Genomic DNA, 24329 nt, shown 5'->3' with positions numbered 1-24329 from the left:
CAGAACTTGAAGAATCCAGGCAGAAATGTCCACCCTGTTGGTATAAATTTTCCAACATATTCTTAATCTGGGACTGTTCACCATATTGGTTAAAAGTGAAACATATTGTCAACCTGGTTGTAATGGACCCATTTGTTGACCTGGCGATCACCATCTGTATTGTCTTAAATACGCTTTTCATGGCCATGGAGCACTACCCCATGACGCAGCATTTCAATAATGTGCTTGCAGTAGGAAACCTGGTAAGCTTATTGGAAGGTAAACATGTCATCTTCAAATCTTCTGTGTGAGAAACTATTGACATTTGATAGCTTATAGTCATTTTTCCACCTCTTAGCTTCCTACTTCTTAGTTGCCAAAAGATGGAAATTAGGTCCAGCTAGTACACCCTTCCATTTGCCAAAAATAATTGTCTGGGCCTCCCCGGTGGCGCAGCGGTTGAGCGCTAGATTGCGAAGCTGCCTGCAGCCTCTGCAGCACCGGTTCGATCCCCGGCTGCTCCCCGGCCACTGGAGGAGGGTCCCACATGGCACGCAGACCTCTCCTGCCGCCCGCTGCTCCCCTCAGCAGTGTATTTCGGTCCTTCTGCCTGCTCTGCTCTCCGCTCTGGCTCTGGTGAATTCTCTCACCATCCCGCGCTTCTGACTGTACCCAGTGCTTGTATAAATAAATAAATAAATCTTAAAAAAAAATTGTTTTTGATGTCAAGGTAAAAACTGAAAAAGAGGGCCTCCCCGGTGGCGCAGCGGTTGAGCGCTGGGTTGCGAAGCTCCCCGCGGCCTCTGCAGCGCTGGTTCGATCCCCGGCTGCTCCCCGGCCACTGGAGGAGGGTCCCACATGGCACGCAGACCTCTCCTGCTGCCCGCTGCTCCCCTCAGCAGTGTACTTCGGTCCTTCTGCCTGCTCTGCTCCCTGCTCTGGCTCTGGTGAATTCTCTCACCCTCCCATGCTTCTGACTGTACCCAGTGCATGTATAAACAAACAAACAAATAAATAATAAATAAAATACGTGCCTCTTTAAAAAAAAAAAACTGAAAAAGAGAGCAATAGGCATCAACCTACAATATTACTTGAAAAGTTAATACTGATATTTATAAGTTTTCCAAGATACAGAAGCAGTTGAGAATTTAAGGACATACTTTTTGATATATTTTCAGTTTCCTTGCCCATCAAAGACTGAATTAAAATCACAGATCTTTTTATTATGCTTCATCATCATCATTATAAGCAATAATTTAACAACTCAAAAATGTCTCCAATTTTTCCACTTCCTATCTAGGTAGGACATGTATTGTTTTATCAATCTATTCTATAGCAAAAGCATAAAATATTGAAAACCTCTAGTATATTTTTGTGTGTTATTTGATTAGCATGACCATTTTTGGGGAGGTTTACCACTTAATTCTTTTTTTCTGTACTTAAAAAAGCATAAATTATTAATTTGTTTTCAGTTGCCACAATTTAGGAATATTAGCTTATATTTGCAGAAAGTGGTCTCTAAAAAATGTATCCAAATGTGTTTTTGGGCCTCCCTGGTGGCCTAGGTGTTAAGTCTCAGTGCTATCACTGCTGCAACCTGAGTTTGATCCCTGGCCAGGGACCTAACCCACATATGGTGCAGCAGACCTCTCCTGTCTCTCCTGCTGCTCCCCTCAGCAGTGTATTTCAGTAGATTATGCTCTCTACTCTGTCTCTGGTGAATCCTTTCCCCACACCTCTGGCCTGCACCCCAATTCTTCTATGCATAAATATATAAAAAAATCTTTTAAAAATGTATTAATTTTACATGACTTTTGTTCTCAGGTTTAGGATTTTTGATAGTAAAAAACAAAACACAAAAAATTACATTGTAGTATTTATACTTCTATAGTTTTAAAATACTATGGAAATAATTTTTTCATGTGAAAATTAAATTGATAATAGTAAAAGTACATATTGTAATAATAAATACAAATGTATAATAATACCATTTGATTTGAAGGAAATGGGAATAAACACTGATAAATAAAAATGTTCATGGGCACAATCTTATCAGTATGAAATCTGAAGAAAAGGCATTTTGATGTAATGGAAAGAACTCTCGTTAACAATAGACTTATACTCAGTAGTTTTACCATTTGCTAGTTGTATGTAGAAGGGAAAGTCATTGCACCCTATGAAGACCTGTTTTCTCATCAGTAAAGTAATAGTTAATACTTACATTACACACTTAATAGACCTTCTATAAAGATAAAATGAAATAATATCTATGAAAGCTTTTCATCAACTATAAGTTACTTTACAAATGTAAACTAGTAATAGAATCCTTATAGGGAAAGTAGCATAAAATTTTCTTCTGAGAGCAAACATTATTCTCTTTTACCATTTTCTGATGGAATTACAGTAACTTTGTTTTGATCTTAGGTTTTCACTGGGATCTTTACAGCAGAAATGTTCCTGAAAATTATTGCCATGGATCCTTACTATTATTTCCAAGCAGGCTGGAATATCTTTGATGGTTTTATTGTGACGCTGAGCCTCGTAGAACTTGGCCTCGCTGATGTGGAAGGATTATCAGTTCTCCGTTCATTCCGACTGGTAAAAAAAGAAAAATAAAAAAGCAACACAAATTTTTCTAATAATCAGAATTCTTGCACATTACAGTCATAGATTTTCTTACACAACTATTAACATTTTAAGTTTTTGCTTAACATTTACATTGTCAAAACTACATGTAAAAAATTATTCCTGCTTAGACATTCCCATTTGGAAAAACCTTTATTCCAAAGCATAGTCATGTAATATTTCATATATTACTTGATTGCCATTCTGACAAATTATTGTTTCTAGAGATGACTACAGTTAATATTTCTGGATTTAAGAAAATACTTTTAGTGAAAATGTATTTTTTTTTATTAGTAACTTGACCATATAAACATCCTTTGTAGTAGTGGATGATATGCATATGCAATATGTGCATGCAGAAATTCTCCTAATTCTACTTCTGGAAAATAAGCTCCTTCCCAAAATCAGAGGAAAAAAACCTGTAGGATTATTTAATATGCCCATTGATTAACATGTGCTTACATGTTAATCATGTGCTTACAAATCAGGGGAAATATAAAGTCATAGGAAATATTCCAAGTTTTTCAATGCAGGCACTTCTAGCTAATTTAACACACTTAAGGAGCCCACTTACAACAGGGCTCAAAATGATGTTCCTTTCAGCAGAGACCATGGTAATTCACATGTTAACGTAAGCATCAGGTCTGGTATGCCTTTAGTACCACCTTCACAAAATAAATTAAGGAGAGTTGAACCCCAAGTAATGATTAAAGATTCACTCTTGGGGAAAATTACTTATATGGTTAAAATATGGAAGAACTAGCAACTCCATAGGGGGTCCAAAAATTAGCTGTGATCTTGAGAGGATTCAAAGACAACAGATAGTGAAAAACATTCAATGTTAATCATTTCAATTTAATCAACTTAATGATTTAACGATCATTTTCAAATTTAATCAACTTAATGATTTAAAGGTCATACTAACTTAAAGTAACTTTTTTTTTTTTTCCCAGCTCCGAGTTTTCAAGTTGGCAAAATCTTGGCCAACTTTAAACATGCTGATAAAGATCATTGGCAATTCAGTGGGAGCTCTGGGAAATCTAACCTTGGTGTTGGCTATCATCGTATTCATTTTTGCCGTGGTAGGCATGCAGCTCTTTGGGAAAAGCTACAAAGATTGTGTCTGCAAGATCTCCAGTGACTGTACACTCCCACGCTGGCACATGAATGACTTCTTCCACTCCTTTCTGATTGTGTTCCGTGTGCTGTGTGGAGAGTGGATAGAGACCATGTGGGACTGCATGGAGGTTGCAGGTCAAGCCATGTGCCTTACTGTCTTCATGATGGTCATGGTGATTGGAAACCTAGTGGTAAGTTCCCATTTAACATGTATTTCAAAAACAAATTCGAGCATAATGGAATGGAGATCATTTTTGTCCAAAACAGAAACTGTGATTCTTAATTTAAAAAGTGGATTGCTTAGGTATATTTATAGTCCCATTTTTACAACACAGCAGTATAGCAGAGAACCTATCATTTTTATATTTATCTCCACTTGGTCAATCATTTCATCATTTATGTGAATTCCAATAGAATATCATAATGAAGATAACCGTAGAAGCACATGCTAGTAACATTTTACAAATCAAAGCAGGGAGAAATATGAATGAAAACTTACAGAAATTTTCTTTAAATTCAATCTCACTTGCCAGCATAGGATTAAAAGTCGTGTTTTTTTGTTTTTGTTTTTGTTTCTCTAAAGATTTATTTATTTCTATACAAGAGCTGGGCTAGAGGCCAGGGGCATGGTAGGTGAGAGGATTCAACAGAAACAGTGGGGAGCAGAACAGGCAGACTGTCTGAAATACATTGCTACGGGGAGCAGTGGGCGCGACAGGAGAGGTCTGCTGCGCCATGTGAGAATTCTTGCTGGCCAGCCAGGATCGAACCTGCACTGCAGAGGCTGCGGACAGCTTCACAGTGCTGTGCTCAACCCACTGTGCCACTGGGGAGGCCCTAAAAGTGGTGTTTTAAGTATTCCTAGTGATTTTATTATTTCCTTGCCACTTTATGGCATATAACACATAGTCACTCTCTGTCATACAGCAGATATGTTAGCCAAGCAACATTGGTTAAATTTCTAGTGGCGGGCCTCCCCGGTGGCGCAGTGGTTGAGCGCTGGGTTGGCAGCTGCCTGCAGCCTCTGCAGCGCTGGTTCGATCCCCGGCTGCTCCCCGGCTACCGGAGGAGGGTCCCACATGGCGCACAGACCTCTCCTGCCGCCTGCTGCTCCCCTCAGCAGTGTACTTCGGTCCTTCTGCCTGCTCTGCTCCCCGCTCTGGCTCTGGTGAATTCTCTCACCCTCCCGCGCTTCTGACTGTACCCAGTTCTTGTATAAATAAATAAATAAATAAATAAATCTTTAAAAAAAAAATTTCTAGTGGCTCAAAGTTGAAACAAAGGATGACAAATGCCTATAATTACCCAAATGGGTATCCTATTCTTCTTTCTATTAAGTTTGGAACATCACTGTCTATATTATAGAAATATGTAAAATATTCCAGGGGCCTCCCCGGTGGTGCAGCGGTTGAGCACTGGGTTGCGAAGCTGCCCGCAGCCTCTGCAGCGCTGGTTCGATCCCCGGCTGCTCCCTGGCCACCGGAGGAGGGTCCCACATGGCGCACAGACCTCTCCTGCCGCCCGCTGCTCCCCTCAGCAGTGTACTTCGGTCCTTCTGCCTGCTCTGCTCCCTGCTCTGGCTCTGGTGAATTCTCTCACCCTCCCGTGCTTCTGACTGTACCCAGTGCTTGCATAAATAAATAAAAATAAATCTTTAAAAAAAAATATGTAAAATATTCCAAAAGCTATCTATATTAATGTGCTAATCTCATAAACAATTAGCTGTTATTCATAGGTAGATCTTATTTTAGTCAGCAGTGGGGTATGAAAAATACAACAGGTTATGAAAACAAGGGTCACTGTCTGTGTTAAGCCCCTAATTCTCATTCTGGATTCTATTGGTTATTTTTCAGTTAATAATCAATTCAATAACTCCACTTGTTAATAAAGAAGCTGTATAATGCACTTAGATACATAATTGAAATCACTAAGGATTTTTAAGTTTAGAACTCTTGTATAATACATACATAAATCTGTTCCCTTATAATTTTAAAGTTAGCTAAACCTTAGGTCAACTCATTCATTTCTTCATTTTTGAAGTGGAAACACCTGAGACCCAGGCAGATCATGTAATATTAAAACATACCACAAATCTAGGTCACCCAGATTTTAGTCATTATGCTGGGGTGTTTCTTTCTCATATAGTTAGGATTTATGGTTTCTTCGCAAGTGATCTCAATCTGTATTTCTTTACATTGGGGTAAAACTCTAATTATGTTTGTATTAATTTTCAGGTCCTGAATCTATTTCTGGCCTTGCTTCTGAGCTCATTTAGTGCAGACAACCTTGCAGCCACTGATGATGATAATGAAATGAACAATCTCCAAATTGCCGTGGATAGGATGCACAAGGGCATTGCTTATGTCAAGAGAAAAATATATGAATTTATTCAACAATCCTTTGTTAGAAAACAAAAGATCTTAGATGAAATCAAGCCACTTGATGATCTAAACAATAAGAAGGACAATTGTATGTCTAATCATACAGCAGAAGTTGGGAAAGATCTGGATTACCTTAAAGATGTTAATGGAACCACAAGTGGAATAGGAACTGGGAGCAGTGTTGAAAAATACATTATCGATGAAAGTGATTATATGTCATTCATAAATAATCCCAGTCTTACTGTGACTGTACCAATTGCTGTTGGAGAATCTGACTTTGAAAATTTAAACACAGAGGACTTCAGTAGTGAATCAGATCTGGAAGAGAGCAAAGAGGTAAGATTTTATAGATGTGTAGGCATAAAAATATATGTAATGCCTATATGTATTGCCTATATTATCATTATATATGTTCCATGTATATTATTTTGCCTCATACAAAACTTTATTTCACTGATGAATCAAAGATTAAAACCCATGGAAATGAATGATAAATGGAAGAAAATATAGTATATGTGTGAGTTTTCTCATTCTTAGTAACGAATGCAATGGGTGATTCAAACAGCCAGAAATGTATTTTCTGCTTTTCTGGAGAATAGAATGTCTAAGATCAAGGTTCCAGCAGGGTCTGTGGGCGTTCTTATTGTGGGGGGTTGCATGTGGTTACCTTCTTACCATGTCCCCACGTTGCCATTTCTCCCTATGTACCTGCAGAGAGAAAAAGAGCTTTGGTATCTTTCCTCTTATGAGTGTCAGTCCTATCTGATTATGACCCACTCCCATGACTTCATTAACCTTTATCAGTGCCTCGCAGGCCTTACCTCTGAACACAGTCACATTAGGGGTTAGGCATTCAACATAGTAAGTTTGGGGAAATAATTCATTCCATAACAACTTACTTGGAAGTATTAAGTTAAAACTAGCATAGAAAGTGATTCAAAATAAGTGTAGAACAAAACCTTTATATCCCATTTATTGTGTGGAAGTCTCAAAATGGTAAGGTGTCCATTAGGTTGTACAGTATAAATTTTATTTCTTTTTAAAAATGTACCTTTTTTGAGTACTATATGTTCACAGAATAATGAGAGGAAGATACAAAGGTTTCCCATATATGACCTGACCCCACTCATGCATTGCCTCCCCCATTCTGAATATCCCATACCAGAGTTGGACATTTATTACAACTGATGAATCTACATCAGTAAACACAACATTATCACCCAAAGTCCATGGTTTATATTAGGGTTCATTCTTGTATTGTATATTCTACTTTAAATACTTATACTATGTACTTTAAATATTTGATGAATATAAATAACAACTGCCTACTATCTGTTGAATTAAAAAGGAGGATATTTTATTACAAAGACAATCCATACCAAATATCATAGCCCAGGCCAGTGAGTACTGGATAATGGTGACTACTAATAAGCCATGATTTTGTGTGTGTATGTATTTTAAGAGTGACTCCTGCAGGAGCCTCCCTGATGGCTCAAGGGGTTAAGCTGCAACCTATAAAGCTATCCCCAGCCACTGCAGCATGAGTTCAATCCCTGGCCAGGGAGCTACCCACATGGCACAGCGGACCTCTCCTGTCTCCCTGCTGCTCCCCTCAGCAGTGTATTTCAGTAGATCCGCCTGTTCTGCTCCCCACTCTGTCTCTGGTGAATCCTCTCACTCCCCACATCTTTGGCCTGTACCCCAGTTCTTGTAATCATAAATAAATCTTTTTAAAAAAGTGACTCCTACATACATACACTCACACACAATTGCATTTTATAAAAATGGCTTTCAACCTTTAAATACAGATTTCCATATTATGACTTACTTTATTGATTCAATGGGTTACCTAGCATGACCTCTGTTAGACCTATTTCGTTTGATATGTTAATGTTCCTGCTCCTGAATTTCAATAATGACTGTTATCTAAAAATGGGTCATTATTGAAATTATTTTAATGCCTTGGGTTAAAATTACAAAGGCTCATTTTTCATTATCCATTTTCTAAGCACTTGTTCTTGGACATGTAAGGGCACAATTATAATGTTGGTAACAGATTATTCTCTGAACTAAATATTGGATTATATAATTCAGTTTTAACCACTTTCTGTGTGACCATACCTGACTATCTGGTCATCAATTTCCACATCCAAGAATGGGATAATATTCCCTATTTAAAACTTTGTTGAAAGCATAATATAGGAAATGTGAACTGCTTAGCACAGTTCCTGACATAGAGTAACTATTTGATAAGTTACTATTTCTACTAATCTGACTAGTAACATAATCCACTGTTTATCCTTTTTTGCTTTTTGCTTTCTTCCCTCATAGCAAGTTTTACATGTTTGTCTGAGGAAAATACTGAATTTTATATCTTCTGGTTAATTTTTAAATTGTTTTCGTTAAATTCTTGACTTGATCAACTCCTTTCCAGAAGCGTATTCAAGTCAGAAAAAATAAATTTGCCAAAACCTAGAGTTATGAAGCAGCAGGGTGTGTTTGGAGACAATTAGTACTTTGGTGTTGTTGGGGTATAAAATCATAGGAAATGCAACTGCAGGCATAGCAAGGAGGAGATTGTCTCTGTTTCCAGGACACCAAGGAGTAAACTGGTATGAAGAAAGATAGTAGAATGGAGGTCTGTATTTGTCTTTCCTCCTCCATAAGGCACACTCATGCATCACTGTCCCCCATTTCTGGACAAACTTGAGGGGCTATCTATTTTTATACTTTTCCTCTATTGGTCCTCAAATGCATGAAAAGTATAGCATGGGTCATATTTCATCAGCTTTTTAAGTGCCAGTAGACCTCAACCCTTAAATCACATTCAAATAACCTGAAAAATTTGTTTTAAAACCTCATAAAGATTCTTGTCTCAGACAGCAGTAAGGATAATGAATTGGTTAGAAATATGAGTTTCCACTGAAAATTAATAATTAAGACTGGTGGCTTGGACCAATTTTGAAGAACTTTGAAAGCTGGGCAAAACTGCTGAGACCATGCAAAAGACTGCAAAATCATTATTTCTCCAATTAAAAAGCAAATTTCTAGGAAAAAAAGAAAAAAAGTTTCTTTCATAATGGAATCTTCTGAATCATTAGGAAGCACTCCTAATGAGCCTTTGAGGACAGGAAAAATATTAACCATGTCTTACCCATCTTAACTCCACAATACATATAAAATATTTATTAAATATATTTATATTATATCATATAATATATTAATTCATTAAATAGACTATTATTTGTTCTCTCAATTGTATGTATCAAATTAATAGTTATCTGAGATAGCAACTACTCTCCATGAAGATACTGCGTTCTAGTCAGTGAATCCAGACTTCTCCTTTATGTTTATTTCATTATCTGAGACTACCCATCTTTGTCCACTTCTATGCCTCCACCAAATATCAGAACTCAATCATGTCTCAATTTTACAGCCACAGCTTCCAAAGGGGTCTCTCACATTAATATTCCCCTCACTAGTCTAGTCTCCACACAATAAGTGGTCTCCCTAAAAAGCATATCTGATCAAAATTCTCCTCTGTGCTTTCACTAGGTACTCACTACTCATAGTCTATACTGTTTAAAATGCTTTAAACATGTTCTACAAAAAATAACCATCACTGACCTTTCCAGCCTCATGTAACAGGACTCTCCACTTCTTCCCATCCACCTACATTGATCTATGGCTTCCTGAAACTCCCTATGAATTATCAGACTCTGGTCTTTATTCCTGTTCTCTCTTTCTCTAGAACACGCTTTTATCCTATCTTTTTCAGCTAACTTACCTTCTCTATCCAACTATTTTTTTTTCCTTGTCCCAAATATCACTTACATCTACACTGATTTGTTTTTTGTTTTTGTTTTGTTTTTTGACTCCAGTAGGTGGTGCTCACAATATCTATACTAACCCTGTCTTCATTTGGCAAGTATTTGCTTATGTGTATGTTCCATCTGATAGTGAACCCAAGAGGGCAGGTCTGTTATGTTCATTACTTTATTTTAGTATGCACTGAAATTTTAGTGGATAAAAAGGTCAAATACCAGAAACAATAACTATAAAAACCATAACTATACACAAACTATACACAAACCATAACTATAAAAAACTTTTATGAAAATTATTATTTTTAGCCAGTACATTTTCCTTGTGTTATCCTGTTTGATTCCTACAACAATCATGTAAAGTAAAAGCTATTTTACAAATTAGAAACTGGAGCTTAAGGAGGTTAAGATAATTGCCTAAAGTCCATAGAAAGAGTACTGTCATTGACACACAACTTAGCTGACTCAAAAAAGAACTTTTTTTATGCATACAAATGCTGGGGTACAAGCGAGAGGTGTGGGGGGTGAGAGGATTCACCAGAGACAAAATGGGAGCAGAACAGGTGGATCTACTGAAATGCACTGCTGAGGGGATCTACACATGTGGGTCACCTCCCTGTCCAGGTATTGAACTCATGCTGCAGAGGCTGCGGATAGCTTCATAGTGCTGCGATTTAACCCCTTGCGCCACCAGGGAGGCCCCCTCAAAAAAGAACTATTAACTTTTATTATGATTAAATAGTTCTCCTTGCCTGTAGACATTTGTCAAATATTAGTTAAAAATAAGTTTTTGTTTAACATTACAAATTAATGTCAAAAGAACACTAGAGACTTTGCTCAATTCAGCAAAATGAATTTGACAACTAAATTTACTCATTCAACTTATAGTTTTGTTTTCTATCTTGGGAATTATAAATGCAATTTTATAGTTTTTTTTGTTTTCTAGTTTATTTTTATTATAATAATTTTCTATTGACCCAAAATGTGATGAAATGTTTCTTTTGTCCCTTTATATCTAATCAATAATACAAAAACTAACATTTGAAGAATTCTTCAAAGCAGAATTAAGGATATAAGGAGACTATATTCCTCTACCTTAATCCGTAACATGGAAAAGAGTTTGATTAACACTAAATTTCACAATTAATAAGAACAACTCAATATTTAGTAAATACGAATTTAGTAAAGATTGTCCTTCCAACATATAGCTTGATGAAAAATACCATCTGGATTTTTGGTATGTTGTGGAAATTAATGAGTAAATATTTGACTTTTCTAGCTGATCTATGGAAATGCTAAATCTCAGTACAGTGTCTTTTCCTTTGATATTGTTGCTTTGTTGAAAGACTTTAAAAGAGGTCATTTTAATTTTTAATATGCTTAGTGAACACTAGAAATATTTACTAATGCACAATGTACACAATAAAATATTAATAATAATATTTTTGAGGTTGTAAAGCATTTTATTTACATGATTTAAGATACATTATCTTAAATATATATATGCATTTATATATAAAACAACAGTAAACTGCCTAACTTTAAAATAGTACATGACAACCTTTGAAAAGAAATCTTTTTCAAAAATAATAAATTGAAATCCTATAGATCTTAGAAATAATGTCCCTGTAACAAATCGAGTCTTAAATAAAAGCATAAACATCCTGCAATCAAGTCAAAAAAGTAGAAAAAGCAGTGGCTTATTCTAAAGAAATATTGTAGAGTATTTCATTTGGTTTGCTTTATTTTGCTTCACCCTCAAGGTCAAAATAATTTGCTATAGTAGAAAACATTTTTTAAAAGCAAGAAATGTTACATAAATCTACTGAGGAGGAAAAATGCTCTTAGCATCAGGGTTTTAGTTATTAAGTGGTTATTGAATGCCCTGGTGTACAAGGCAAAGTGGATGCTTCAGATAGATGTGGCCCCTGCATTCTCTCAGCTCACTTATTAAGTAAGCCTGCCAAAAATACATGGACAGTGCAAGTCAGTGTATAATTTAGCTATTGAAAATTGTGTGAAAATATACATATTTTCAAATGAACCAGCACATTTGGAAATTAGTAAATGAAAGGTTGATTATGACTTAAACATTAAAATGGATTTACAATAGACTACTTAGTCTAAAAAGGAATGAGAATCAATTGCTTTATTATGTGAATGGTGTATTTCAAAATGAGATTCAATTTCAATTTATGAGCAAAAAGGAAAAATTAATTGATCTTTTTGGTTCTTAAATCAATAAGAATACTTGCTTGAGAATATTTTAGTATCGCTCTTAAGCAATTTCTTTAGTGTTTTATCTAAACTCATATCTCGTATATTAATGTAGATGGACTCTTTTCACTCATCTAAAGGTATTCTCCTACCCTTTTTGAGTCAGTGCTATTACCTCAAATAAATACATCAGAGGCTCATTAATGAGAAAATTTTTTAAGATTTACTTCTATTTATTTATGCATACAAGAATTGGGGTGTAGGCCAGAGGTGTGTACGGGGTAGAGGTAGGGCATGAGGGGTGGATTCAACAGAGACAGAATGGGGAGGAGAATAGGTAGATCTACTGAAATAGACTGCTGAGGGGAGCAGCAGGTGAGAAAGGAAAGGTCTGCTGCGCCATGTGGGTTAGCTCCCTGGCCAGGGATCGAACTCATGCTGCATTGGCTGGAGATAGCTTGATAACACTGAGACTTTAACTCCTGTGCCACAAGGGAGGCCCCTCAATAATGAGATTTTTAACAATGAGAAACTTAAGAATATATTGCTAAAATTACACTGGTTATGAGGACTTTAATATAACCCTTTGCTAGTGATAGAAAGTTAAATAAGAACTCTTATAATTTGAATAATATATAAAATATTATGCATATTTTATATATAAATACAATATGTATATTATCTCAAAAATTATATTTGCAAAGAATTCTTATTTTCAAGTACTCATGATTGTTTATATAGATTAATGTTTACTGGGTTTCAAAGTTTAGCTTAGTAAATTCAAAGTAGCAGATATTTTTAGAGTTAATTTCTAACTCTAAAAATTAAGGAATTAGGAATTAAGGAATTTCCTCCTAAACAGAAATTGAATTAAGGAGCAAAAAATATAAATATTTGTAGAAAATAAGTACATTTTTTCTGTCAGTAGCACTCCTGCGATTATATAGTTATGGCAAAAGAGAGATTATCCTGGGAGATCCTGCCCTAATCAGTTGGGGACTTCAAGAGCAAAGAATTTTCTGCTGCCAGTCATATAAAAGGAATTGAGAGAGAGATGCAGTGATTGGCCTGAGAAAGCAAATGCCCATGTAGTAAACTACATATGGGGGCTACGTAGCAAGGAAGGAGGTGGCTTTTACTTTCTGAATGGTCTCAGGCTAAGCACTACAGGCCACCAGGAGGCTTCAGTCCTTTAGAATTATAAGGAAATGAATCCAAATGATTGCAGAAATCCTGAACCTCAGTTGAGAACTGTGTTTCTAGCCAACACTGCCTTCAAAACAGCGAGACCCTGAGCAGAGCATGCAGCTATGTGGTGCCAAACTTTTGACCTACATAAAATGTGAGATAATAAAGTTGTTTTAAGCTGCTCAGTTTGCAGTAATTTGCTACACAGCAGTAGAAAATTAATACATTTGGCAAATATTATATGTTAAGAAGGTTAGTGGTAATACATAAGTGAAAAACCTAAAAAAAAGAGATGGTTACCAGAGAAATGATGGGGAATCTTTGTAGACTTTAGTCAGAAGGTAATTTGTTTTAAGTGATGGCACCGGTTTCTGACAGCAGAGGGAATAAAGAAATGCTCAGCTGGAGTCTATAGGCTGTGTTAGAGTTCTTGGTATAATTAATTGAGAAATGGTGAGTAACAGATGTGGCTTGGCTACGTAAGTCCTATCACCTATATAACTCATATGTATAATGTTAGTGTATAATAATAATTTATGCTTATCTTCTGCAAACATGCAAATAAAAATAGGCATAATTGTTAACAATGATGTTTGGGAATGCAATATGCATAGAGGCAGCATGTTGAATTAAAAAGCGCTTTAGGCCCCTCCCTGGTGGCACAAGGGGTTAAGACTCAACCTATGAAGCAGTCTGCAGTCTCTGCAGCACAATTCTAACACCCGCCAGGGAGCAACCCACATGGTACAGCAGACCTCTCCTGACTCGCCTGCTGCTCTCCTCAGCAGTGTATTTCAGTCAATCTGCCTGTTCTGTACCCCACTCTGTCTCTGGTGAATCCTCTCACCCCCCACACCTCTGGCCTGTACCCCAGCTTTTATATGCATAAATAAATAAATCTAAAAAAAAAAGCTTTATTTTTTTCTTGCAGTAACATTAAAAAGAGTTTTAAGGGGCCTACCTGGTGGCACAGGGGTTAAAGTCTCAGTGCTGTCAAGCTATCACCAGCCCCTGCTGTGGCAAGATTCGCTCCCCAGCCAGGAAGCTAACCCACATGGTGCAGCAGACCTCTTCTGTCTCACCTACTGCTCCCCTCAGCAGTGTATTTCGGTCACTCTCTTCTGTTCCCCACTCTGTCTCTGGTGAATCCTGTCACCCCTGCACCTCTGGCCTACACCCCAGTTCTTTTATACAGTCATAAATAAAGTAAATCTTTTTAAAAAGAAACTAAAATAAAATTTGGACATGCATTTTCCCAGGCTTTGATTCAACTGTAATTTTTAAGTGGTTTTTATATAGTTTTCAAAAAATGTACAAATATTGAAACATATAATAGAACCGCTCTACTTAGAATGTGCCTCTGTGGCCCTCACCTTTGCCTAAGGATGAAGCCACAATCTCTGTAGAACGTAGGTTGGAAACCTCTCTTTTGTCATAAGGTGTATACACACCTTTAATTGCAAGGTGTTTATTGAATTTTCACTTAATTATTAAGAATGTAACTGTACAGTTCATCATCTGCAAAACATTGTTTCTCTAAATTTTGAAGTACACTGATGACTAAGCATCTAGTACCCTTTTAGAATTTTTTACCTCCACTACTTTTGCTGCAACTTTTCATACCCAATTTTACAAATTTTTTTTTTACTTGGACATATATAGGGGAGGAGAATTTGCCTTTATTAGAAATAGGCAATAATTCCAACTTAGCTTTTATTAATTCAGCAACTTTCTTCTCAAAATAATTTTATCAAATATAAGACTTAATTACATTAATTTGAAAAGATAAAGATTGATTTAAAAACAAACATAATGCTCTTGATAAGTATGGTGAAAGTAGAAATGTACCAGTAGAAAGTAGAAATGTGCTGGAGTGTAACTAACCAGCTGAGCAACTTCAGAACACCATGGTAACTAAGTAGAAATGTACCAGTAGAAAGTAGAAATGTGCTGGAGTGTAACTAACCAGCTGAGCAACTTCAGAACACCATGGTCATCAGTTTGTGTTACAGAGAAAATGCCAAGCATGGTTAATTTGTTTGTCAGTTAGAATGGAATTAGGTTATAATGAAAAACAATATGTATCCTTCCACAATGTAAGGGGAAAGTAACCACTATAAGCAAAAGTTAGAGAACACCAAGAAGTTCATCTTAACTACAGCACAGCTTTGAAAATAAAATTTTGGAGATTTGGTTCAAAAATTAAATTTTAGACAAGCCTTCATTTGGTAGTAATATCAGAGGTATTCATCCATTTTTCATTTGCTAAACGGTATTGGTCACCTACTAAATGGCAAGTTTTGTGGTCTGCAGAATTCTATAATCAGGCTAAAATGATGGAGATCATTTATAGTTCTTCAAAAGAGAGATAATAAGGGGCCTCCCTGGTGGTGCAAGGGGTTAAGCACTGCACTATCAAGCAATCGTATTTCAGTCAATCTGCCTGTTCTGCTCCCCACTTTGTCTCTGGTGGATCCTCTCACGCCCCACACCTCTGGCTTGTACCCCAGCTCTTGTATGCATAAGCAAATAAATCTTTTCTTTTTTAAAAAAAGAGAGAGAGATGATAGGTAAATAGAAAGTTCATAGAAATTTGGAAGCTGGAAATAAGAGAGGAGTTAGCCGAGAGGTAGGATTGAATCAATTTGCCAGTATTTGAAAAGATTAAGAGTAAACAAGGATATCTTGAGTCTGGATGCTAAAAAAAAATACTACAAACAACCAGAATAAGGAGTTTATTTAAGAGAGTAGGTATAGAATGGGGGAGAAAGATCATTACTAATTGAGAACATGTTGAATTTGAGTAATGTTAGGCGTGCTTTTACTTTCTTATAGTAGTTCAAGCAAACTGTGAAATATACTTACGTTGCTTGTGAAGTGATTGACAATTTATTTGTTCATACCTAGAAGATCACTTGTTTAGACTGGTAATGTTTCAATAGCAGATCTTTTGTTCGAATACTAATAATGGGTATTTAATTGCTATTTAAATCATCTTAAAACTTCAAAAATATGGGTTGATTCCCAACTGTATGCATTAAAAGGAAAGTATTTTTAAAAGTATTATAAAACAGAACAGCTAATTTTAAAGAATGGATATATTGGCAATAGTCCTCTCATCTAGAGAAACTCTGATCCCCTGAGACTTGGGGTAACTTTGTACATTAAAAAGGAATCAATTCATTTTGTCATTCATGCAAGACACGTCAAGGATGAGTATTGAGGGAGGCAGTCAACAGGCATAAAATAGGATTAATTTTATGTTATTTTAGGTCCTTATCTTTTTTCCTTAGTGACTAGCATTTGTATTTAGTAGTGGATATACAGTTTTATATGGAACATGGTATTGGGCATTATGCTAGACTTGTGAGGGAAAAGTATACTATGCAAAATCTGGATTTATCAAAAAATGTTAAAGATGTTGCAAGTAATTTTTTAATTACTTTTGAGTTAAATAATACTATACCAAAGGGCTTTATTGTTTGCCCATAAATCACTATTATGACATTTGCTTAATAACAAATATATAATTAGGTTGGCAGAATTACTGTAAGTAAAATTTAAAACTGTTATTTACAGCTTATTGCAATTAATGAAATAATTTCTGTGAAGATACTGAATATTTGTATCATTTAAAATTCCATTTTTGGTTTAGGTGTGAATGCTATTTTTGTTTTTGGTTTTTCCTTAAAATTTAATCGTGGATTCTCTTCATCTGTTAGGCTCATTTTGGTACTTTTTCTATGTGTTAGTTTCACTTTCAAATTTATGGAAGAATTGTTAAGTGTGTAAATCCACTAGTTCTTTTGTTTTACAAAGATTATGATAGTATAGAGGCCTCCCTTGTGGTGCAAGGGTAAAGTATCAGTGCTATCAAGCTATTACCAGCCACTGTGGCACAAGTTCCATCCCAGGCCAGGGAGCTAACCCACATCAGGTAGCAATCTTCTCCTGTCTCTCCACTGCTCCCCTCAGCAGTATATTTCAGTAGATCTGCCTATCCTGCTCCCCACTCTGTCTGGTGGATCCTCTCACCCACCTTGCACCTCTGGCCTGCACCCCAGCACCCCAGTTCTTGTATGCATAAATAAATAAAAGTAAATTTTTTTCAAGGATGTGCTAGCATAGAAAACAGAATATAGGATTTGGGGCTTGAGTAATTGTCTGAAATCTTGGTTCTCTCACTTACTAATTATATGACATTGTTAAGTTACTTAACCTGTCTGGGCCTTAGTTTCATTGGGGGAAAGGGATGTCCTGAACAAACTCCACAAGTAGGTTTCACGGACCCCACCCCGACCCAAGACCAAAGAGATCCAAGACACTGAAGACTACAAATCCCATAATATCAGCATCACGAAAGGAGGATTGCTGGGAACTGAGGGTGGAGTTAAGCAGCCAAGTTTTTTATATAACCAGACATGTGGGCCTTGGGGGTCCTTGGTTTTTCACCAACTTTCAGTGTGCTGTTGGGGTTCCAGATCAGCAGAACTGATAGGACACATTCACCAATTTCTCTCTCTCTTTCTCCCTGAATTATTCATTTCTTCCTTTCCCCTTTTTGTAAATAAACCATTTAATACCCTTTCTGTGTGTGCCTGCAGTTGAGTCTCATTATAAATCCTTTTTAAGTGTGCGGGTGAGGACCCACAGTCAGCCAACCCATTTCACATTGGGATTGCTCTGTAACAGTTTCATCGTTCATAAATTGAGAACAAGTGTTAATTTTTCCACCCTCCCTTTCCCTTCCTCCCTCCTTTAGTATTTCTCTAATTCATAGGACAGTGATTTGCTTAGTACTTTTTGCTGATGGCTATTTGTAACTTCATAATGTTTCATTCTGATTTCATATTTACCTTAGGAATTATGGTAAATTAATACAATGTCCCCTTATTTCCTCTTCTTATTCAAACCCTCTTTTACTCTCAACTTAAAATCTCTTCAAGGAGAATCCAAAATAGTTCGTAGTACTAATCCTTTCTTGCTAGGCTATTTACTAGTTACCAAAATGAAAGTGATTTGCTTTTTCTGTCCATCTCATGCACAGAAACTTAATGAAAGCAGTAGCTCCTCTGAAGGCAGCACCGTGGACATTGGTGCACCTGCAGAAGAACAGCCGGTGGTGGAACCTGAAGAAACACTTGAACCGGAAGCTTGTTTCACTGAAGGTAAAAGAAAATGAACCTCATGTTAATATTCCATTGTGTTATGTAATTTCATTTCACCATTGATCATCCAAAATGGGTCATTTAGGGCCTCCCTGGTGGCGCAGCAGTTGAGCACTGGGTTGCGAAGCTGCCCGCGGCCTCTGAGGCACCGGTTCGATCCCCGGCTGCTCCCCGGCCACTGGAGGAGGGTCCCACATGGCGCGCAGACCTCTCCTGCCGCTCGCTGCTCCCCTCAGCAGTGTGCTTCGGTCCTTCTGCCAGCTCTGCTCCCCGCTCTGGCTCTGGTGAATTCTCTCACCCTCCCGTGCTTCTGACTGTACCCAGTGCTTGTATAAACAAACAAACTAACTAATTAATTAATTAATTAATTAAAGAAACATGCCTCTATAAAAAAAAATGGGTCATTTAGAATAGAACAGACCTTTGTAAATATTTATTTCAATTATTTCTAATATTCTAATTGACTAAAAGAATTTAACTCTATTGTTATTTTTTGGTTTTCCTCTGCCTATTATGTGTAAGGGATCATGAACATGGAGAAAAAATACTTAACATAATCAAAATTAGTGACTTATAAGTTTAAATGAAATTGTGATTTCATATAAATTGGCATCTTAAACAATAGTCAAAATTCTCATAGATACAACTTGCCTTAAAAATAGCTTTCTGCACTTACTTAAATTATATGTTCTGACCAACAAAATAGCCATCACTTTCAATGATTCCCAAATATAGAATTTAACAATAGTAAATGAGCGTGTTGGTGTAATGATTGAAATTTAAAATAGGAATGATTTTTACTTGATTACTTTAAAAGGATTTTAATTATAAAAAAGTATCATGCATTGTAAAAATAATCATCATTTTGCACATTTTTACACTTAAGAAAACAATCATGAAGATCAGCAAGATATACCTTGGACATTACTTTATAAATCCTTCTGATCAAACACTTACTGCTAAGAGAATGCACTAAATGTAATCTCGGGTTTCTTTACAGGCTCAGATATTTTCTAGATTTATGACATCATTTAATAACCTTTTTAAGCTTTTATATCCTTATTTGTAGTGACAAAAGAATTGTAGTTATTGCAAGAATTACTTTTTGTTTATTAAAACAGAAAACATTTACATAGCCCTTAGCAAACTGCTCAATAAAGTTAACTACTGTTGCTTAAAAAAAAAATAGCTTTCTCACTATTAAATTAATTACAAAAAGTTGGTTTTTTTTTTTTAAAGATTTATTATTTATTTATTTGTTTATTTATTTATACAAGCACTGGGGTACAGTCAGAAGCGCGGGAGGATGAGAGAATTCACCAGAGCCATAGTGGGGAGCAGAACAGGCAGAGTGATGAAATACACTGCTGAGGGGAGCAGCGGTCATGGCAGGAGAGGTCTGCGCGCCATGTGGGACCCTCGCCGGCAGCCGGGGATCGAACTGGCGCTGCAGAGGCTGCAGGCAGCTTTGCAGCCCAGTGCTCAACCGCTGCGCCACCAGGGGAGGCCCCAAAAAGTTGGTTTTTAACAATAATATTTTCTAAGATTAATTGGATGAAACAGGAAATAAGCACTGTCTTCTATACTCGACCTGAACAGCACCTATTGAACCTGGCACAGTGTGGACAATAGGTCTAAGTGCTTTGTATTCCTTATGGCTAGTATTTCTTGGGAATTAAAGTTTTGAAAAAGGTATGTATTTGCATATTCTGTAGTGTTCTCTTCCTTATAGGCCTCATATCTATTTAGTCTTCCTGTATTTCCTTTATAAAATTATATACATCACTCAAAGTCCTCAAAACCACCTTTGTCTGACCATGGTGTTTTTATTTTAGGATGTGGTTGACTTGGTTAAGCAAGTCATGAATTGAGTAGCATCCCATGTAGAACTAGAAAGGAACTCCCAAAAGCTTCTTTTTCTATTGAACTCATGCTGCAGTGGCTGTGGATATCTTCATAGGTTGCATCTTAACCCCTTGTGCCACCAGGGAGGCCCCTGCGTTCTCTTTTAAATTGTTATATGTATCTTACAGTCTTCCTTCTTGCCCTTTGTCCTTCCGTTCCCTCCTTCCCTTTTCTTTGCCCCTTTTCTTCCAACATACCTGAAATATTTTTCCTGAGGCATAATATATGTTGATTAAATTCTGATGTTAAGTGAATGAAACAGTGCAAGGAAGGCAAACGACAAATTAAAGCAGGGTCATGCAAATCACACGTTAGTAGTTAAATTAATAATGACAGTTACATAAGCTTTCTTTGAAGAGCACCACAAGAAAACCTAAATAGAAACCAATCTAGAATTGGGCCTCCCTGGTGGTGCAGCGGTTGAGCGCTGGGTTGCGAAGCTGCCCGCAGCCTCTGCAGCGCCAGTTCGATCCCCGGCTGCTCCCCGGCCACCGAGTGAGGGTCCCACATGGCGCGCAGACCAGGCTGCTCCCCTCAGCAGCATACTTCCGTCCTTCTGCCTGCTCTGCTCCCTGCTCTGGCTCTGGTGAATTCTCTCATCCTCCCATGCTTCTGACTGTACCCAGTGCTTGTATAAATAAATAAATAAATCTAAAAAAAAGAAAAAAATCTAGGATTGTTGAGAGAGGTCTATTTTACTATTTTGTATCTTCATTAAAAGGGACGTTTTCTGTTATTTATTTCCATTTTAAAGTCCTTTTCTAGAGTGACTTCAATAGAATACAATAAGGTGATATAGTATAAGACAAAGATACTTGACATTTATTTGTAATTTGCAAGGTTTTATTCTTGGACAATCATATTTCAAGCAAAAAAACATATTATTGAAAAGAGAATCATTTATGGAGACTGAATAATTTTCACAACTTCACACAACTAATGAAATGCTCTTACTACTCCAAGCTTAGAGAATTAGCTTAGCAAGGTAGAGATTGTAACAGTAATGGGAAGGTAAATCAGGGACACACCAAAAGATATTACTGAAGCAACAGAAGTTAATTTACCTACGTTTATTTGAACATTATACTTGCATTATACTTGCAGGCTGTGTTCGAAGATTCAAATGTTGTCAAGTCAGTGTGGAAGAAGGCAGAGGAAAGCAATGGTGGAATCTGAGAAGAACGTGCTTCCGTATAGTCGAACATAACTGGTTTGAAACCTTTATTGTTTTCATGATTCTCCTTAGTAGCGGTGCTCTGGTAAGTGAACATTAAGCAAAAGTGCTCTGATGCTAAACTTTAGCGTCTTCTAATATGGGTGATTTACTAATCCTTTCTATTGCATTATCTTATTATCCAATGCATTTTTATTACCCCATTCCATATCTTCCAGGTTATAGAACTTAATGTATAACTCTGCATTTCTGGATTTACTTTTTTTATATACATTTGGTTTTTAATGGTTTATTGTTTTGCTATTAAAGTAACCCAGAAAACTTGTCCCTTCAGCTTACTCATTATAACCAAAGAAAATGAATATTCAATTATCCATATTAACAGGAAAATAAGCATTGTAACTACAGTGTAGTTAATGGAAGTTTTGTGATCAGGAATATGAAATGTCTAAGTTATGATGGATTTTGTTTCTAAGTGCTATTATTATTATTATCTCTTCACGGAGAGTCAATAAGTCTTTAGGGACAATTTCTTTCTTCCTTTCAAATTGTTGTATCCTTGTGCTACTCAGGAAACAATAAATGCTGGTAACGATAAATATTGGGCAGCATGCCTAAGTGATATACACTTAAGGTTTGGTTTCTCTTGATATAACAGTGTTCATTTCATCAGAATCAATTTATATTTTTATGGAAATCATCTACAAAATAAAAAGAATATCAGATAGCATTTTAGAAAAACATTGTCAAAATGCAATATGCGAACCATAAGATATATGATACATAGTAGATAGATATAGATAGATGACAGATGAGCATGTTTGATTGAAACATTAATAAGTTTCATTAGCTTAACTTTATAATTCAAATGTAGGCCCATATTTTTCTGTATATTTCTCTGAGGAAATAAATTTTCTCTGTCACTTTAGTTAAGAACTACTCTTTCAATCACTACTGAAAAGAATGTATCCCTAAATGTAAAGTATCAAAAAGGTTCATATTAAAATACACACTTGCATCTAAATGAGAAGTAATTTCATTTAACCATCATGTCACACCATATCTCTGCTGAGGAATATAAACTATCAGCAAAACGAAGGTGAAAGTGGGTCAGATGAATCCAATTCGTAGTAAAATTGAGCAACGTGATGATCTGCTTTATGAAAAGTATAAACGTTTTCTTCTTATTTCTTCAATCTCTTTTCTATGGTAAAAAAAAAAAAAAAGCCAAGAGGGGAAAGCACAAGAAATCAAGCAAAAGGAATAGGTTATTTCAAATTTCAAATTGGGGTGACTACATCAAGATATGGCATCAATTACTATTTCCTGTACAAATCAAGTCATTAGAATTCTGCTTTTACTTCTTTCTTACAAATGTAATACCAATGAAGAATATTACTATTCCCCTGATTAATTAAAATATCTTTGAGGGGGAAAACTGTAGCAATAGATACAGTTCCTTTGCCCTTCTAGTCCAATGAAGTGTTATATATATTGTATGTGTGTATGCATATATTTGTATGTAAAATCAGAAAAATATAAATAATCAGAACAAAATAGACCACTAGCTTTTGAAAACTGAGATATATAACTTTTCTTTACAGGCATTTGAAGATATATATATTGATCAGCGAAAAACAATTAAGACAATGTTGGAATATGCTGACAAGGTTTTCACTTATATTTTCATTCTCGAAATGCTTCTAAAATGGGTGGCATACGGCTATCAAACATATTTTACCAATGCCTGGTGTTGGCTGGACTTCTTAATTGTTGATGTAGGTATCCTTCATATCTTTGCCTTCCATTCAGGGTCTTTGTCTTAACTATATACTAATTCAAAAATAGTGAATCTCTGACCACTATGTTGTGTGGTTAGGACACACTCCTAAATAAACAGTAAACTAATCCCCCAAATGATAGTGTAATTTTTGTAAGTAAGTTGTAATTAACTAGAAATCCGCAAATTTAGTGCTGATTTTACTATTGGAGAATTGAAATTTATGGTGGTTACTTAGGATAAGGAGCTGAAACATATCAATAGGTTTTAGAGAAAGTGGTGAAATAAGGTATGATACTTAAATTCCTTATATTGTAAATCAGACAGATTTGGCTTTTAATTCTAACCCCACCACTGGTTGGTTATGTGTCAGAGTAGATTACTTGATTCTTGACCCTGCAAAATGATAATTAGTATGTAAACCATGAGAGGCATTGAATGCAGTGACAATGGTGGGAACTACTATCAAGTCTTAAAATTCTCGTTCTACTCTAAGTTTTTAAAGGATAGATTTGAAAAGGATATTATGTAGATTATAATTCCATTATAGGAAGTAAGATGTATAGAGTATAGGAAAAGAACTCTGCTTCTTGCCATCACAGGAGTTTCCCTCCATGTAGACTAGATTTAACACAAGCTTGTAGTGTATCAAACAATTTGTAAGCCCAATGGATACTTCCCATCCCTGACATATCAATTTGGCATAATTTCATCTTTAGAAAAGACTAGAAAAGTATGTCCAAAATATCACAGACTTCATAAGCAATAGTTTTATTCCCAAAGGATAATAATCTGCAAAGGATAATTATCCAAAGAATAATAATCCACAAGGACTCTGCAAGTTTCTTGTGGAAAGTATCTCTAGATGTAAGAGTCATGCATTCTCCTATTTCTTTAATTCTGAACTAAGGTAGAGACAAAGTTGCTTGAAAAGCTTAATAATGTTCCTATAGGGCCTCTCCGGTGGCG

At 36.1% G+C, this 24329-nt stretch overlaps 1 protein-coding gene across 1 annotated transcript in view; it reads left to right on the top strand.

Annotated features, from left to right (window-relative positions):
• Window positions 1–24329, top strand: part of SCN1A (sodium voltage-gated channel alpha subunit 1) — a gene marked incomplete at both ends in the record, with an annotated part of 77940 nt that overhangs the window by 32905 nt on the left and 20706 nt on the right. Inside the window, 7 exons of the mRNA XM_084257703.1 lie at window positions 4–242; window positions 2404–2577; window positions 3558–3914; window positions 5958–6440; window positions 18381–18501; window positions 21511–21665; window positions 23185–23358. Of these exons, the coding sequence (XP_084113829.1) occupies window positions 4–242; window positions 2404–2577; window positions 3558–3914; window positions 5958–6440; window positions 18381–18501; window positions 21511–21665; window positions 23185–23358 (1703 nt within the window). The remainder of the gene's footprint in view (window positions 1–3; window positions 243–2403; window positions 2578–3557; window positions 3915–5957; window positions 6441–18380; window positions 18502–21510; window positions 21666–23184; window positions 23359–24329) is intronic.

This window comes from Talpa europaea (genome assembly GCF_964194135.1).
Source record: "Talpa europaea genome assembly, chromosome: 1".
Lineage (NCBI taxonomy): Eukaryota > Metazoa > Chordata > Mammalia > Eulipotyphla > Talpidae > Talpa > Talpa europaea.
The sequence above is the reverse complement of the archived record's forward strand: the minus strand, read 5'-3'. Positions and strand labels throughout refer to the sequence as shown.